We start from the raw sequence: 17,050 nt of genomic DNA on the forward strand, positions 1-17,050 counted from the left end.
CGTGGTGTCGGTAGAGGTCGCGGACCTCGTGTGTCGGTCCTTATCTTTGCGTTTTTTAGACAAAACTGGAGTCGGAGTATCCGACGACATAATATAGCTAAATGTTTTTCCAAAATAATGCTGGGCGAACTCCGCCCGATGCTTAATGGTGCGTTTGTTGAATGTAGCACAAAAGCGACTGACCGAGACGTCGTGGTCTGGGCCTAAACAAGGTATACAGAGGGAATGGAAATCCTTATGCGGTATTTGCTTCCCACAAGAAATACAATTATTAACTTTGTCTGACATCAGTCTGAGGCAAGAAAAGTTTCCCCAATGGGGTACTTAGCTTTCAAGAAGACTTCGGTTTCAAAATTTTCGTAATTTCAGGAGCTGGCCGACCGGCACTTGCGAACTGCTTCTGCTTCAGGCACCGCGCGGCAAGAAAGACTGAAGAAAATGGCGTCAGCTGGTTCCTTTATACCCCTGTTGCACTGACATCAGGGAAGAAGCGACGACAACCGACGCCGGACCTAGACTTTGGAATTCGGCCGACCGAGGACCCGCCTGACAGTAGGAGAACCCATCTGTTATGACTGCAGCTGTATGCACGATGAACATCTCCATTACAGACGACTCTGCAACTAATCAAATCATAATCTAATTGTGACTTCAAATAAAGAGAATGCCTTTGATACAGTAGAGTATTACTCCTTAAAGAAATTTTTGTATTACCTTCACAAATTGTATATTTGTGTATTGAACTTGCCTACGTGACTGCAAGAAATTAGTCCCAGTGTGTTAAAATAGTAATGTACATCCACTTATAGTTGGCTGCTCAGCATGAAATCATAAGCTAAGTATCAGACCACCCTTTTCAAAGTGATACAAGCTGAGTCCACAACTGTTCAATGTCAATGTTTTATGATTTCTCCAGCATGAGTTGGTCCTAAGGCTGCAACTGCTACAAAATCCCAGCAGGTGGCACATCAGGCACTTTAATAACAGCACTTCTAGTCAATAAGCTTCTAACTGGCAAATGTCAGTATAACTGTATAAAGGTCTGCAAGGGGATTTTCCTGCATACCCATTTCGGCTAAACTGTTTAAAAAGTGTTACATTCCTTTATTCTGTAACCTGATGTCGCAAGCTGATAATGTCTGTATGGGTCATGAAACAAAATTACGTACTTACCATAACAATGCATTTATGTGGTCTCTTCATCCTTCATCAAACTATGGATCTCAGATCTGATGTTGAACCTGGCTTCAGCCACTTCAACAGATTTTGGCTCCATAGCTGAAGGTCCTCCCCTTACCCATAATCCTCTACTTAGCCTTGACTACTTCAGATCGAGTTTGCCGTCAAGTCAGCCTACCATTTTGCGACAAAACAAGGTACCCAGTAAAACACACAGTCCAAATTAAACCACATTCCAGTCAGAACAGAAAGAAGGAAGAGAAATACGGGAACTCATTCAGCAAGGCAGGCAGGAATCACTCCTCAGGACAGACTAGGAGCCCAAAGGAAAATCCTCCAAAGCAGAAAAAGGGTCTGATGAGGTGTAGGAAGTATCAAAAAAGAAAGAGATGCATCGCTATGGTTTCTGTATCTGATGTTGTCTTTTTCATCCATTTCTCAACCAATGGGGCACAGTCCGTAGCTAAAACCCTGGGTGATCCTCAAGGAAGGATATCTCGGAGAACAGCAGAGCCAAATGCTGCTCTATCCCTAAATAAGATGTCCAATTTGTAATAAACAATAAAGGTACGTCCATTGGACCGAGTGGCAGCTGCACAAAATGTCTTTTGTGGAAGCCTTGGAGCAGAAAGCAGACACCACAGATCTGGTGAAATGAGCCTTAGGACGTTTAGGTAAAGTCAACCCATTATTCTTATAAAAAAGGAAATGCAGTCAGTCATCTGACTAAAGTTACTTTTCATACAGCCTAACCCAATTTAGCCTTGGAAAAAGAGACAATTTGTCTGAAATTCTGAACTCCTTAGTTCTATGGAGAAAGAATCTAAGCTGTCTGTGAGCATCCAGCTGGTGCATGTACTCTTCCTTACTGGAGAACCTTGGACATAAAACTGGCAGATCGAAGGAATGGTTGACAGCCGTGTTAGATGCCAACTTAGGTATGAAAGAAAGGTTAGTGTGAAGGGCCACCCTATCTTTTATGAAAAAAACAGATACGGCAACTGAGAAAAAAGTGCCTGGAGTCGTGATACTAGTCTAGCCAATGTAATTGCAACCAGAAAAATAGATTTCCAAGACAGAAATTTTAAGTCTATGTTGGCAGAGGGGTCAAAGAGAGACTGTATCAAAGCCTGAAGAAGTACTGTTAAATCCCATGGGAGAGTAGGACGCTTAATAGGAGATCGAGGTAAGAAGGCACTTTTGAGGAAGGCCTTACATAATCTCAGTGATGCCAAGGAAGAATGGTCTTTGCCTATGTGAAAATTAGAAATGGTAGCAAGAGGGACCTTAACTGTAGAATAAGTAGCTCCACTATTAAAAATGGAGGCAAGAAAATCAAGGGTAGATGGAATAGGTGCTGAAAATGGGTCAAATTGTCTCTGGAAAGCCCAGACAGAAAATCCTTTCCATTTGCTCTTAGAAATCTTCCTAGTAGAAGCTTTCTGGGAGGATATAAGAATATGACACACAGGGACAAAAGCCTGGATTGTCCAGTTGTCACTGGATGGGGAGAAACCATGCAGTCAACTTGAGGATCTGAATATCTGGGTAAGGTATCCAAAACAAGTGAGACAGAAGTTGCTGAGAAGGGTCCAACACTCAGTACGGGTGCATGAGATGAGATTACAGGAAGGGTACCGCACCTGTCGAGGCCAGAATGGTGCTATGAGGATTATTTTGCTCTTCTCTTGATAAGCTTTCTGAAGAAACTTGGGAATGAGAGGGGTGGGATGAAGGCACAGAGGAGACCAGAGGGCCAACTGTGAATCAGTGTTTCTGTCTGACTATCTCTGGAAGGATCAGGACGGAATACCCTCTGCACTTGAAAAAAAGCCACAGCACACTTGACCCCACTGGAGAAAAATCCCTTCTGCTACTAATGGGTTGAGAGAACACTTGTCTGGGTGTAAGATGGACCTGCTCAGTTTGTCTGCTAACACGCTGTACTTCCCTGGAATATACTTTGCCTACAGAAAGCGGCGAGAAGAGATCTCTCATTGCCACACTCTTATTGCTTCTCGACATAAGGGGCAGGATTGGGCTCCCCCCGTTTGTTGATGTACCAGACCACTGACATGTTGTCCATCTGTACAGCAACCATCCCTGTTGGGAGAACATCTAAAAACTACTTCAAAATGTTCCAGAACATTGATGTGAAGACTGACCTCCCACTGAGACCAAGTGCCTTGGATCATCCATCCCAAGTAATTCTCCCCACTACCACCACCACCTACTTAGCTGGGAGATGTCCATAGACATTGTGGCCTTGATGACCCTGAGAAATAGCCTGATGAATCCACACAGAAGTTATGTGGTCTCTTCAAACCCTTATAATCCGAATCATAGCTATCAGGGGATGTTTTCCTACTGGCCATTGTAGTGCAAGTGCCCATTGCAGTACCTGCATGTGAAACCTTGCTAACGGTACCAGAGTTATGGAAGGTGCCACAGAACTGAGAAGCTGTACGACTATCCTGGCTGGAGAAGGAAGAGAGATAGAGACAGACAGAAAAAATGTGTGATGCTTGGCTCTGCAAAGTGTTTAACCTTGTCTGTGGTAAGCTTGTGATTTGTGGGACCATATGAGCACCAATGAGTTTCAGTACTTGAATGGGGACAGTTGACACTTGGCTTAATTCACTGTGATACCCAGTTGAAAACATAGTTGGAACAAATAGTTCCTGGATTGAATCAGTAGAGGCTTGGTGAGGAGCAGAGGGGAGTCAGTCATCTAGATATAGAAACACCCATAATAATAATAACAATAGTCTCAAATGAACTGCTACCACTGCCATGCACTTGGCGAACACCCTGGGGACTTTGGTGAGACCAAAGGGCAGGGTCCTAAACTCGAAGTGACTGCCTCCCAGCTGGAAGCGTAGTTATCTTCTAGAGTGCTGTCTATTTTGATGTGACAGCATCCTGGAGACCTATGGAGCAAATCCAATCATCCTTATGCAACAGTGGCAGAACGGACTGAACCAAGACCATCTGGAACTTCTGAGTGTTTGGCAAATTGATTCAAATTGCTGAAATCCAAAGTTGGTCTTAGGTCCCCCATGTTTCTTTAGCGCAAAAAGATTCTCGAGTAAGTTCTGAATCCTTGCTGGTCTGGGTGGACTGTTTGGAGGACTCTTTTTGCCAGAAGTTTTACTTTTTCTACAACTGCTACCTTCTTCTGACTGGGTGGAGCATTAGGAATCATTTTGGGCCAATCAGAAGGTTAAAGGGAAAATGGTATGTAACAACCTCTGGATATTATGCTCTCCATCCAGGTGTCTTTGGTGATGGTTGCCCAAGCTTCTGAGTGCAGGGACAAATGCCCCATGAATGCCTCCAGAGTGCAGTAGTTGGGCAACCTTTCCAGAGAGCTGAAAGGACTTCTCAGAGAATGGACCTCTGAACACCCGGTGTTGCGGGCCTTCTCTGCCATGTGGGCGATGTCCATCATTAAGAGTTATCCCCTCTGTTGCAGGGGGATCTGTCTCTGTACGAGTCTTGAAAAGATTCATGAGACTTGCTGAACCACATCTTTCTACCTCCTCTATGGTCCTTCAAAAAAGTCCTCGTAGGGGTAGAAAAATGTATGCCTACAGCAGATAATGCCTTCCTGTTCCGTTTATTCCTGGAAAGAGTTTCCTTCACCTTAGAGCCAAACAAGGTGGCTCCATCAAAAGGAGCACTGATGAATGATATCTTGAAGGGCTCCACAAAGTCACAAACGTGCATCCAGGCATATCTTCTTATGGTAATTCCTGAACCTGTAGCTCCCTCTGAGGCATGAGAAATCAGCCACATGGAGGCTCTCAATAGAGACTGAAGGGTAGCTAGTTCTGAAGAAACTATCTTCTTGTCCTCCACACACATGGACCCCGAGAGGGCATTGGAAAACTCCTTGATCAAGTCCCTCTGAATTCTTGAAGCGTATGCCAAATAAGTCAGTGACCCAAGAGCGAATGTCACTGAAGCATAAACATATTTCCCAAATCAGTCCAATGCCTGGAACACTCTCTTCAGGGGGTGGACAGAAGAACTCTGTTAATCATCTTCTTTCTTAATGGCCACTGCTACCTCCACAGCATCCATTGGGGAACCCCTGCTCCAACAATCGTTTAGCACAATGAGGTACTTATCTGGTCTCTTGTGATAGGCTCCATGACATCCAGATCCTTCCAAGCCGACAGGAAATGAGGTCCACCATTTCATCCACTAGGGGACTACCCAGGACATAGCTGAGCTGTCTCCAAAAGCCTCAAGAAACACTTACTCCTCTTCGGGGGGTGGCAGCAAAAGATCCACTTTTCTGTCTCAAAAGTTTAAAGATTCACCAAAAGAAAAATCCTCAATGGGTGATCTGGGGGAACCCTCCCCTTTATCAAAGTCAGCGTCTTCCATCAAAGACTCCTGCAGTGAATCTAGGTGCTTCCTTTTGCACATACACATCTGAGGGGGCTCTCCAGTGGGATGTTCCACACAAGACTCAGAAGTGTAAACAGAGTCCTGAATGAGGACCATCTCTAGGCTTGACTGGGCCAGCTGTCCCAAAGGAACAGGATAAAAAGACACAGCATTAAAAGTATACAACTGGGGAGGGGTGGACCCCAAGGGTGGCAAGGATGTCTTTTCCACTGAGTTGGAAAACGCTCTCTCCACTATCTCAAAGGCAGAGGTCATGGGAACCAAGCACTCACCTGGTAGGAGCTGAAGCTACCTGTCCAAAACAGCTCCAGGCATCACCAAGATCATGTCACAACACATAGTTCGGAGCAGAGCTGTCCAACACCAAGACTTTGAGGGAAGTGACAGCTCTGAAAACTGAGTTAAATACAACTGACACTACAGCTCCAAGATGGTCTGGAGCAGAGAAGGTGTCAAAGTTGATGAAGGCAAGGCCTTAGGATCTGGCCCACACAAACTCAGAATTCTTGAGTCTGAAACCAGGGGACAGAGTGGAGCAGGAGACAAATGTTGGGACTGGGCTGGTGGTAGGCTCAGGGGACTGATAGGAAGTAGAGAAAGAATGACTTCCAACTGAATCAGGGTTATGAGAAATTTTCTCATCACCCTCTCCACATCTGTTTCTGTTAGGTTCCTAGATGACCGGAGGGATGAAGAGGTTTGAGAGTGGTCCAGAAGCCTGTTGATGAGTCTCCAATAACAAAGGTGAATGGAGTCTCAAGAGAATAGGCTCTGTAGAAAATCTAAGTGATCTATTGAGATGATCCATTTAGATTTGGATTTGAGAAAGCAGTTGGATCAGAGGTTTTCACAATTTTTTTTTGGTGAAGCCAAGCCCAAAACAGGAGGAGAGTGATTGGGGGAATGTTTCCTTGAATCCTTTACCTTACCACCAGAATCCCCTTAGATGTTTCTGATGATTTTTTTGGAGGACAGGGAAGCTCCAGAAAATGGGAGCAAGCCTTTCAACAATAGCTTGTTTCTGCACTCAATGAGCACTCAATGATTACACCCACCACAAATCTCACATTTGGTGTTAAGGTGCCCTGCTCCAAAGCAATACACACACTAAGAGTGAGTGTCTGAAATGGGAATCTTGCTTCCACGAAATGAGCATTTTTTAAAACCAGTCGGTTTGTCTGATGATATGAACCAGCTAACAGCAACAATAGCAACTACAATAACAATACACAAAGAATACAAGAAGAAATGACTATCAATGATGGAAAAGGCAGAAATAACAACAACAGTAAGAAAATATGTGTACCTAACAACCAGGTAGTGAAAGAAGAAGTAATTATCAAAATACTCAACTACACGCACGCATACGCACGCGCGCACACACACACACACACACACACACACACACGAAAAGGGGAGGAAGCAAGGAGCTACAAGAAAACAGTTTGCCACTAAAGGGAAAAAAGAAAAACAATGACTGATGTAATCCTACAACCAATCAAGCTACATCTGACCACTTCCAAACGCTGAAGAGGTAAATGAGATTTGAGATAATTCAGGCTAAGGACAGGATTATGGGTAAGGGGAGAGGTTCAAGCTATGAAGCCAAAGTCTACTGAAGTGGCCAAAGCCATATCAAAGGTCAGATCCTAGACCCAACAGTTGAGCAACAGATGAAGAAGACATCAGATCTAAATTTTTATTTAGCTTAAGCAGCCGTTTCCATATAAAAATATATAAATATTGTTGTTTACAAAATGAAGATGGTAAACAACTAATGTAACTCACTATGAAATTGGATATCTGGAGTACATACTCCCCTAAAAAGGGCCACGGGGGACCAAAATGACAAAAACAAATGAGTGAGCGAATGAATAAATGAAGGGATCAATGTGATTGGCAAAGTGAACAGATAAATAAATGGGATAAAAACAATTAACAGAAATGAACAAATATATAAATAATGCCTGACTTTTCATAAGGATACCACTTAAGTTTCTTAAACATACATAATTAAAATCAGTTTATTTGCAAATCTGAACAAAAGAAAAATCTCAAAATATTTACAATCACCAGTGATGTGTTCAAACCATTATGAACAGTCATAAATGTATGTTATATCTTATAAATCTCTCTCTCTATATACATATATATATATATATATATATATATATATATATATATATATATATATATATATATATATATATATATACATACACGCACACACAGTGGATATAAAAAGTTTACACATTCCTGTTAAAATGCCAGGTTTTTGTGATATAAAAAAATGAGACCACAATAAATATAAACAAACAAATCTGTTAGGGAAAAAATATAAAAAATAAAAAACATACAATAAGTTGGTTGCATAACTGTACACACCCTTAAACTAATACTTTGTTGAAGCACCTTTTGATTTAATTACATTCAGTCTTCTTGGGTACACACTTACCATCAATTAGTTCAGCTGTCCTAGAAGGATTTTCCTGACATTTACTCAGTTGCCTGCTACAGCAAAAGCCATGACTCGCAGAGCTTACAAAGCATCAAAGGGATCTCATTGTTGAAAGGTATCGGTCAGGAGAAGGGTACAAAAAAATTTCCACAGCATTGGATATACCATGGAAAACGGTAAAGACAGTCATCAAAAAGTGGAGAAAATATGGGACAACAGTGACGTTGCAAAGAACTGGACGTCCTTCCAAAATTGTTGAAAAGACAAGACAAAAATTGGTCAGGGAGGCTGCCAAGAGACCTACAGGGACACTGAAGGAGCTGCAGGAATTTCTGACAAGTACTGGCTGTGTACTACATGTGACAACAATCTCCCGTATTCTCCATATGTCTGAGCTATGGGGTAGGGTTGCAAGATAGAAGCCTTTTCTTACACAGAAAAACATCCTGGCTAAAAACTGCAAAACAATACATCAAGTCTCCCAAAAGCATGTGGGAAATGTGTTATGGTCTAATAAGACCAAGGCTGAACTTTTTGGCTGCAATTTCAAAAGGTACGTCTGGCGCAGAAACAACACTTTGCATCACCAAAAGAACACCATCCCCACGGTGAAGCATGGTGGTGGCAGTATTATGCTTTGGGGTTGCTTTTCTTCAACTGGAACTGGGGCTTTAGTTAAGGTAGAGGGAATTATGAACAGTTCCAAATACCAGTCACTTTTGGCCCAAAACCTTCAAGTGTCTGCTAGAAAGCTGAAGATGAAGAGGAATTTCACCTTTCAACACTACAATGACCCCAATCATACATCCAAATCAACAAAAGAATGGTTTCACCAGAAGAAAAAAAGAAGTTATGTACTCATCATAACGTTCCATGTGAGTTGTTCATCTCGCCTTCATTCTTACAGATGGGTTCGGAGCAGATCCTCGGCTCTGAGTTGGCCTACTACAAAGCACGAGGTCTTCAGACAGCTCGAGGCCATGTCCCTATCCCATGATGCACCTTGAGTTACCTCAGATCTTATTTGCTGCCTCTAACAATATCATATGCCATTCTATCACTTTTTTTAGGAAAAACCACAGAAAGACAGAGCAACCATGACAAAAACTAGTATCTCGGTCCTCGAAAAAAAACATGGTGGGGGTAGGAGGATGGGAAGTAAGAATGAAGGCGAGATGAACAACTCACATGGAACGTTATGGTGAGTACATAACTTCTTCATGTGAAGTTGTTCTATCTCGCCGTTCATTCTTACAGATGGGTAGCATCCTAAGCACCATCTTTCACAGGTGGCTAATGGGATGTATATGTTTCAGGACAGTAGAACCAAAGGAGACCCTGTCCTTGGAAGCCCTATCAACTTTGTAATGAGTGATAAAGGTATGAGGTCTTGACCAAGTGGCTGCTGCACAAATACTGCCTATAGGAAGCCTAGCAGAAAAAGCAGAGGATGTGGACACTGCTCTGGTAGAATAAGCTTTAATTTTGTGTTGTAAAGGTAAATTGGCAGCTGAATAAGTGAAAGTGATGTAATCAGATAACCATTTAGATAGTGTTGTTTTTGCCACTGGCATATCTTTCCTAGAACATGAAAAGGAAACAAAAAGTTGTTCTGATCTTCTGAACTCTTCGGTTCTGTCGAGGTAAAATTTGAGCTGTCTATGAAAATCAAGCTTGTGCAGCATATACTCTAAGTTGTTGGTGTGTTTGGGGAAAAACACTGGCAAATCTATGATTTGGTTAACGTTAGCTTCAGTACAAACTTTAGGTAAGAATGAAGGATTTGTTCGTAGGGACACTCTGTCAGCATGAAAAACCAAATACGGAGGTTTTATGGACAAGGCCTGTAGCTCTGATAATCTTCGTGCAGACGTGATGGCTACTAAAAAGATAGTTTCCCAAGAAAAAAATTTCAAATCACATGAGGAAGCTGTCTCAAAAGGTGGGAGAATAATGTGTGAAAGCATAAAATTTAGGTTCCATGGGGTATAAGGGGATTTCACTGGTGGTCTAACGTGGAAGGTCCCTTTGAGAAAGGCTTTGGATAGCTTGTGTGAAATTATGTTCAATCCTTCAAAGCCAAGATGAAAATTAGAGATGGTGGCAAGCTGTACCAGAATTGTAGCTGCGGCAGCTCCTTTGCTGAAAAGCATAGTCAAAAATTCTAATATAGAGGAAATGGGGGCTTGGTAGGGCTCAATGTTATTTTCAGAAGCCCATAGAGAAAATCTCCTCCATTTGCTAAGGTATAACTTTCTAGTAGAGCATTTATGAGAAGATATTAAAATATGCTGCATTTCGTTTGAGAGATTATGGAACCTGGCTACGTTGGGAACTGAAGCAGCCAAGCTGTCAATTTTAGGGACTGAAGGGAGGGATGAAGAGCTCCAGACGACTGCGTCAGAAGGTCTGGAACTGGGTCCAGAATCCAAGTGGGAATGCACAGAGGAGACCCGGAGGCCAATCGTGTACGAGTGCGTCCCTTGGGGAATCTCCCGGAGGGGGAATCAGGGCAAAGTAGCTTCTGCATTTTGTGTTCATGTGGGAAGCAAAAAGATCGCAGCAAGGCTGGCCCCCTCTGTGGAATATTCTCTCCGCTATCTCCTTTTTGAGGGACCACTCGTGAGGCAACAAAATTGCCCTGCTCAGTTTGTCTGAAATCACACTGATTTCCCCGGGAAGGGCGTTACTATCAGAAAGCGCTGATTGGATGTAGCCCACTGCCATACTCTTAGGGCCTCTCAACAAAGGGGATAAGACCTGGTTCCTCTTTGTTTGTTCAAGTACCAAACCACTGCATTGTTGTCCGTCTGATTCGCAATTGTCCACAGAGGGAGAGAGTCCTGAAAGTACTGCAACACCAAAAGTACCGCTCTCATCTCCAGGACATTGATAAACAGATGTGTCCCATGTTCAGTCCATGTGCCTTGGGCTGTTTTTCCCTGAAAATGCCACCCCCCACATCCTATCAGGGAAGCATCCATGATCACTGTGACTGATCGTGACGGTAGGATAAAAGGACGACTTATCATTACTTGAAGAGAGGTCAACCACCACCGATTATCCTTTTTGCATGTGTTAGTTACAATAATGAGATGAGACATTGAGAGCTCTTCATAAGACCATTGAGTGAACAGCAGCCATTGTAGAATCTGCAAGTGCAATGCGACCCAATGGTATCGCTATTATTGTAGCTGCCATCATCCCTAACAACTTCAGCACTTCTGATGCTGGAGCCTTGTCTCTGAATATGATGTTCTGGATTTGCTGATGAAGTAGTAATATCCTTTCTGCTGGAAGTTTTAAAGTGGTGGTGGTGTCCAATGGTCAGAGCCGATAAAACTTTAGCAAATGCCGGTGCCTGTAGCAGCTTCTGCACCACATGATCCACATCCAAATCGGATAGGCTGATCGAGGACCGAGATGAATGTATGTAGGATGGTACCAACTGGAGAATAGGAAATTTTAGTACTTCAGAGACCAGTTCCAGGACTGGGGGAGCGGCTCCGAAAAGACAGAATGCTCGGCTCTGAAGGCTGTGGAGCCGATGTCAATGGTTTCTTAGATTTTGTCACATCAGATGAAGAAGCCTTGGAAGACTGGCTAGATTTATCCTGGTCGCTCAAAGCTTCATGAAAGGAAGATTTTAGTAGTCCTCTATCAATGGGCGGCTGCGGTGGTGCAGCGGTTAGCGCTGCAGCCTCACAAAAAGAGGTTCTCCGGTTCGATTCTTGGCTGGGGTGCCTTCTGTGCGGAGTCTGCATGTCCTCCCTATGGTTGCGTGGGTTTCCTCTGGGTGCTCCGGTTTCCTCCCACATCCCAAAGACATGCTGTAGGTGGATTGGACACTCTAAATTGGCCCTAGGCATGAGTGTGTGTATGTGTGTGCCTTCTGTGGAAGGTTGGGCGCTGGGCTGGCAACTCGACACCGTAAAACTCCACTGCTAATCATGAGCAGACAGGTGATCCGCTGTGGCAACCCCTAACCGGGAAAAGCCAAAAAATGAAGAAGAAGAGTAGTCCTCTATCAATGAGTTTTCTTTTCCTCTCAAGTAATACTCTGCTAAAAAAGAATGGGAAATGGAACAGTTCTCTTGCAAGTGTAAGGCTCCGAGACAATAAACACAATTTACGTGACTATCTGTCACTGACATTTTTGTCCACACTTTGGACATTTTTGAACCCAGACTTGGGATGTCTGTTTTTCTCTTGGTCAGCCATGTTAAATGCTACAGTACCAAAATATCTAATTATACATCAACAGACTGTAGTATCAAAGAAGAATGCACACACACAAACTTTAGCAATCTTAAACTACAGAAATTAGCCCTTAAAAAAAACAAATGGGCTGAATATGTAAAAATGTAATTTAACTATAACTATCTAAATACACACACACAATGTCTAACTTTTATATAAGCTTATTAAACCCTACAAAGCTATATAAAACTATGCTAACATTTTGTAAAGGCACACCAAAGAAGGGAACGGGAATACTAAAGGCCTATAAAAAAACAAATCCAAAGGGAGTAAGAGAACTATCAAATATTAAGCTATTAAATATCTAAAGTTATAACTATCAATAACTATCACTAACTATGAAACTACAAGACAAATTTTAGAAGTTTTATAGAAAAAAACTATACTGGCCTGAGCTGTGCTAGGAAACCCCTGATCTGTTGCAGCAGCAAACTAAATCTAAGGTAACTCAAGGTGCATCATGGGATAGGGACTTGGCCTCGAGCTGTCTGAAGACCTCAAGCTTTGTAGTAGGCCGACTCGGAGCAGAGGATCTGCTCCAAACCCATCTGTAAGAATGAACAGCGAGATAGAACAACTTCACATTTAAAGTTTTGGAATGGCCCAGCCAGAGCCCAGACCTAAATCCAATAGAAAATCTGTTGGGTGACATGAAGTGGGCTGTGCACAAGAGATGCCCTCGCAATCTAATAGATTTGGAGTGCTTCTGAAAGGAAGAATGGGCAAATACTGCCAAGTCAAGATGTGGCATGCTGATAGACTCCTACCCAAAAAGATTGAATGCTGTAATTAAATCAAAAGATGTTTCAACAAAGTATTAGTTTAAGGGTGTGCACACTTATGCAAGCAGCTTATTGTACGTTTTTTATTTTTTATATTTTTTCCCCTAACAGAGTGTTTTTTCATTTGAATTGTACAGGTTATATGTAACATTAAGGTGGGAAAAGTTTTGAAATTATTTATTGTGGTCTCATTTTTTTATATCACAAAAACCTGGAATTTTAACAGGGGTGTGTAAACTTTACATATTCACTCTATAGATATATAAAAAAAAAATATATATATATATATATATATATATATATATATATATATATAAATAAAAGTAGAATACTTACCTTTTGGCCATTGAAATATTCACCACCAAACAAAATAAGCTCATCTTTCTCTGGATGGGCAGAAAGTGATGCAGTTAATCTACAGATAAAAGAAAAAAAAGAAAAAATATAACAATCACCAGCAGTAATATATTATGCAGCAGAAAGCCACATGCAACAATTGGAATGTCCACAAAGATACCTTACTAAAAAGGTACGAGGCCTAAACAACATGTCCTGCATGGACCTACTCAAAGCCCTGTCACTATACTCTGCATCCTACAGGCTAAAGGTGACCTGTGTCTTGTATGCAAGGCACCCTCTAATCCAATACTAATGGATTTACTGCACATACTGCAATATCAGCAGAACTGTTTGGAGGGATAGTTTATCTTGCAAAGGATACTGTCTCTTCTGGAACAGACTCCTCACCCATCTATACAAAACAAAGTTCATCCCTGTCCGTATTCAGGCACAACTTGGATCTATGGATGGAAAACAGAAAATTTATCCCAGAACTGCCCCCTGTACTACTAATGGACGCAGCCAGCTCTTAAATGCTTTATCCTATGAATGGGTTCCAGCAAATTATCTATGGCATGATCCCAGTTACTCTCATTAAGGGTAACATATAATTATCAACCATTGGAGGGGTAAGGCAATTCTCTAACCAAATGGGATAAGATTCATTTGAGCATAAAAGTGAAAATAGGTAGAGTTAAAATGGCTGGCCTAGTACTTGACTATAAAAACTATAATCCATAAAGCAATGGCCAAATGTAAAGCTGTTGTCACACAGTACTGAGGCATGAAACAGCTGCTTTTCCGCTGTACTGAGACAAGTACTACAGAAAAATGTAGTGCCCCTGAAATCACAGACATTCAGGTTAAAACAGCCCTCTCCAAAGCCAAAAACACAGCATCAATGTGACCGGACGTTGTCCCAGGCTGCGTCCTACATGAGCTCAAAGATGAACTAACCACCCCTCACCTAAACACACTGTTTAAACTCAGCCTCTCCACAGGCTACGTGCCCACAGAGTGGCGCACAGCAACGGTTATTTCACTCCACAAAGGTGGAGCCACAATGGACCCCGGGAACTATCGCCCTATAAGCCTGACTAGCTTGGTCTGCAAAGATATGGAGCGCATCATCATGGATCTCATTAACAAAGACATTGGAAACCTCCAAACACTGGACCCTATCCAGTTCGGCTTTGTTAAGGGCAGATCATGCCTCCTAAACCTGGTGGACTTCTTTGAGACAGTTACCAAGGCTATAGATGAGGGAAAGGTGGTCCACAAAGCCTACCTAGACCTTGCAAAGGCCTTTGACACCATTCTCCACTCAGGTATTATAGACAAGCTCACCAGCCTGAACATAAACCCCTATGTCACGAGATGGGTTGCCAACTGGCTCATGGACAGAACCCACATGGTAAGAGTTGCGGGAGCTAGGTCTGACTCTAAACCAGTTATAAGTGGCATACCCCAGGGCTCAGTCCTAGGACCCCTCCTATTCGGCATATACTTCTTAGAGGTACAGGCAAGCACAGGAGGACTATGGCTGACCAAGTTCGCAGACGACTGCAAACTAGGGGCTATAATTGACTCTCCAGCTGACACAGACATCCTCCATAAGGGTCTCACTGAGACAGATACCTGGTGTCAAAACCATGGCCTCAAGCTTAATGCCAAAAAGTGTATAGTCATCCCCTTTGGAAAAATCAAAGTACCCACAAACTACCACATAGGTGGTAGCCCCCTAAATACGGAAGACGTAATAAGGGATCTGGGGACCCAAGTAGATAGTAACCTCTTCTTTGAGAATAACATTGCGAAAGTGGTTAGAAAATCCTTCTATGTGGCCCACCTAATCACAAAAGGGTTTGCATCCAGATCGAAAGAGGTCATTGGGCCCCTCTATGCATCACTCATCAGACCCATCACAGAGTACAATGCCCCATTTGGGATGTACCTTACAAGACATCTGCAACAACTGGAAAGACCACAGAAGTACCTCACCAAGAGGATCACTGGCCTCAAGCAGATGCCCTATGCAGCTCGACTGGAGTTTGCATACCACCTACTCAGAGGTGATTTCTGCCTAACATACAAGGCCATGTCCAACCCAGAATTGATGGACATGCTCCACCTAAAGAAAACCATATCCCCTCAAGCCACATGCTCCAAGGATCTAAACCTCACCACAACAATAAATAGGACGTGCTGGAGGGATAGATTCTTGTCCCAGAGACTTCCCATGCTCTGGAACAAGATTCCAATCTACATTAGGCAGAGCTCCTTGCTAACCCTCTTCAAGAGAAACCTTGACGAGTGGATGAGAAACAGAAAATTTACCCTAGGGATCACTTCAATGGCTCTGCTGGACAGAGGCACAGGGAACATATCTAAGGGGGTGGCGAAAGCCAACACATTCCGGCTAGGCTTATAAATGCCTTTGTGGCAGATAGCCTAGTACCTACCTATGAACCTAAGCACAGACAAATCCACACAACACTGAGCCAATTTCACAGTTTATAATACTAAGTCACATGCATAACTGCTTCCCCATAGCATAGAGCAACATGCATATTTGTTTTGTTTTTTTCAACATTGCAACTCAAGCCCAAGTGCTTCTATGCACCACTGAGTAATAAAGCACAACTGCTTCAACACAGTGCTGAGCAACAAAGCGCAGCTGTTTCCACATAAAGATAAGCAAAAATGTGAGGCTGCCTCTCCACAATGCTGAGCAACAAAGTAAAGCTGCTTTCACACAACACTGAACAGCATGCACATCCATTTCCATGCAATGCTGAACAGTCTCAACTGCTTCCATATAACACTGATGCATGTAAAAAGTACAGTTGTGTACCTACCATAAATGTAGATGTTAGAGTGTATTCACTGTTGCAGTCATTACTCTTGGGTTATCCTGCTGGCAGGCTAGCCTCGGTCAGCCAGAATTCCAATGTCTAGGTCCGGCATTGGTTGCTGTTGCCTCTTCCCTGACGTCAGTGCGCCAGGGGTATAAAAGATGCAGCCGATACCATTTTCTTCAGTTTTTCTTGCCCCATATGTCAGGTGCCCCCAAATTGGTAGGCTGAAAAATATGCCAGTAAAAATGCATGCACAAAAATAACATTTCCTTCATCTACAAGCAAATACACCAAACAGGTTGTATAGGATACAGAAGTGCAGGTAAGTCCCAGCAATGAGAAGGGGGATGGTGGGTGGGTAACCTGGACTGCAACAGTGAATACACTCGAACATCTACATTTATGGTAGGTACACAACTGTACTATGTTCATCGTGTTTCGCTGTTGCAGTCATTACTCTTGGGTTGAATCCCAAAGTTGAGGAAGGGTGGCTGGGCTAAATAGGATTAGGAGAGGCTATGAGGCCCTGCAGGACTGCAGTGGCAAAGCCTGCTCTGGACTTAGAATAAAGAGGTAAGTGGTAGTGCTTTGTGAAGTTGTGCACTGAACTCCAAGTTGCAGCCTCTAAGATATCTTTGGTTGGTACTCCTCTGAGGAAGGCTGCTGAAGTGGCTGCTTCTCTGGTGGAATGAGGCCTAATACCCTTAGGCACTGATTTGACATGTTGAAAACAGCAGAAACAGATGCAATGGCCT

General features: G+C 42.9%; 1 protein-coding gene across 1 annotated transcript in view; it reads right to left on the minus strand.

Moving 5' to 3' along the window:
- KLHDC4 (kelch domain containing 4) overlaps positions 1–17,050 on the minus strand; it is a 406,967-nt gene that overhangs the window by 330,262 nt on the left and 59,655 nt on the right. Inside the window, exon 3 of the mRNA XM_044081531.1 lies at positions 13,435–13,513. Within this exon, the coding sequence (XP_043937466.1) occupies positions 13,435–13,513 (79 nt within the window). The remainder of the gene's footprint in view (positions 1–13,434; positions 13,514–17,050) is intronic.

The sequence above is a fragment of the Protopterus annectens genome, chromosome 8.part0 (genome assembly GCF_019279795.1).
Source record: "Protopterus annectens isolate FY-2018-M chromosome 8.part0, PAN1.0, whole genome shotgun sequence".
Lineage (NCBI taxonomy): Eukaryota > Metazoa > Chordata > Ceratodontiformes > Protopteridae > Protopterus > Protopterus annectens.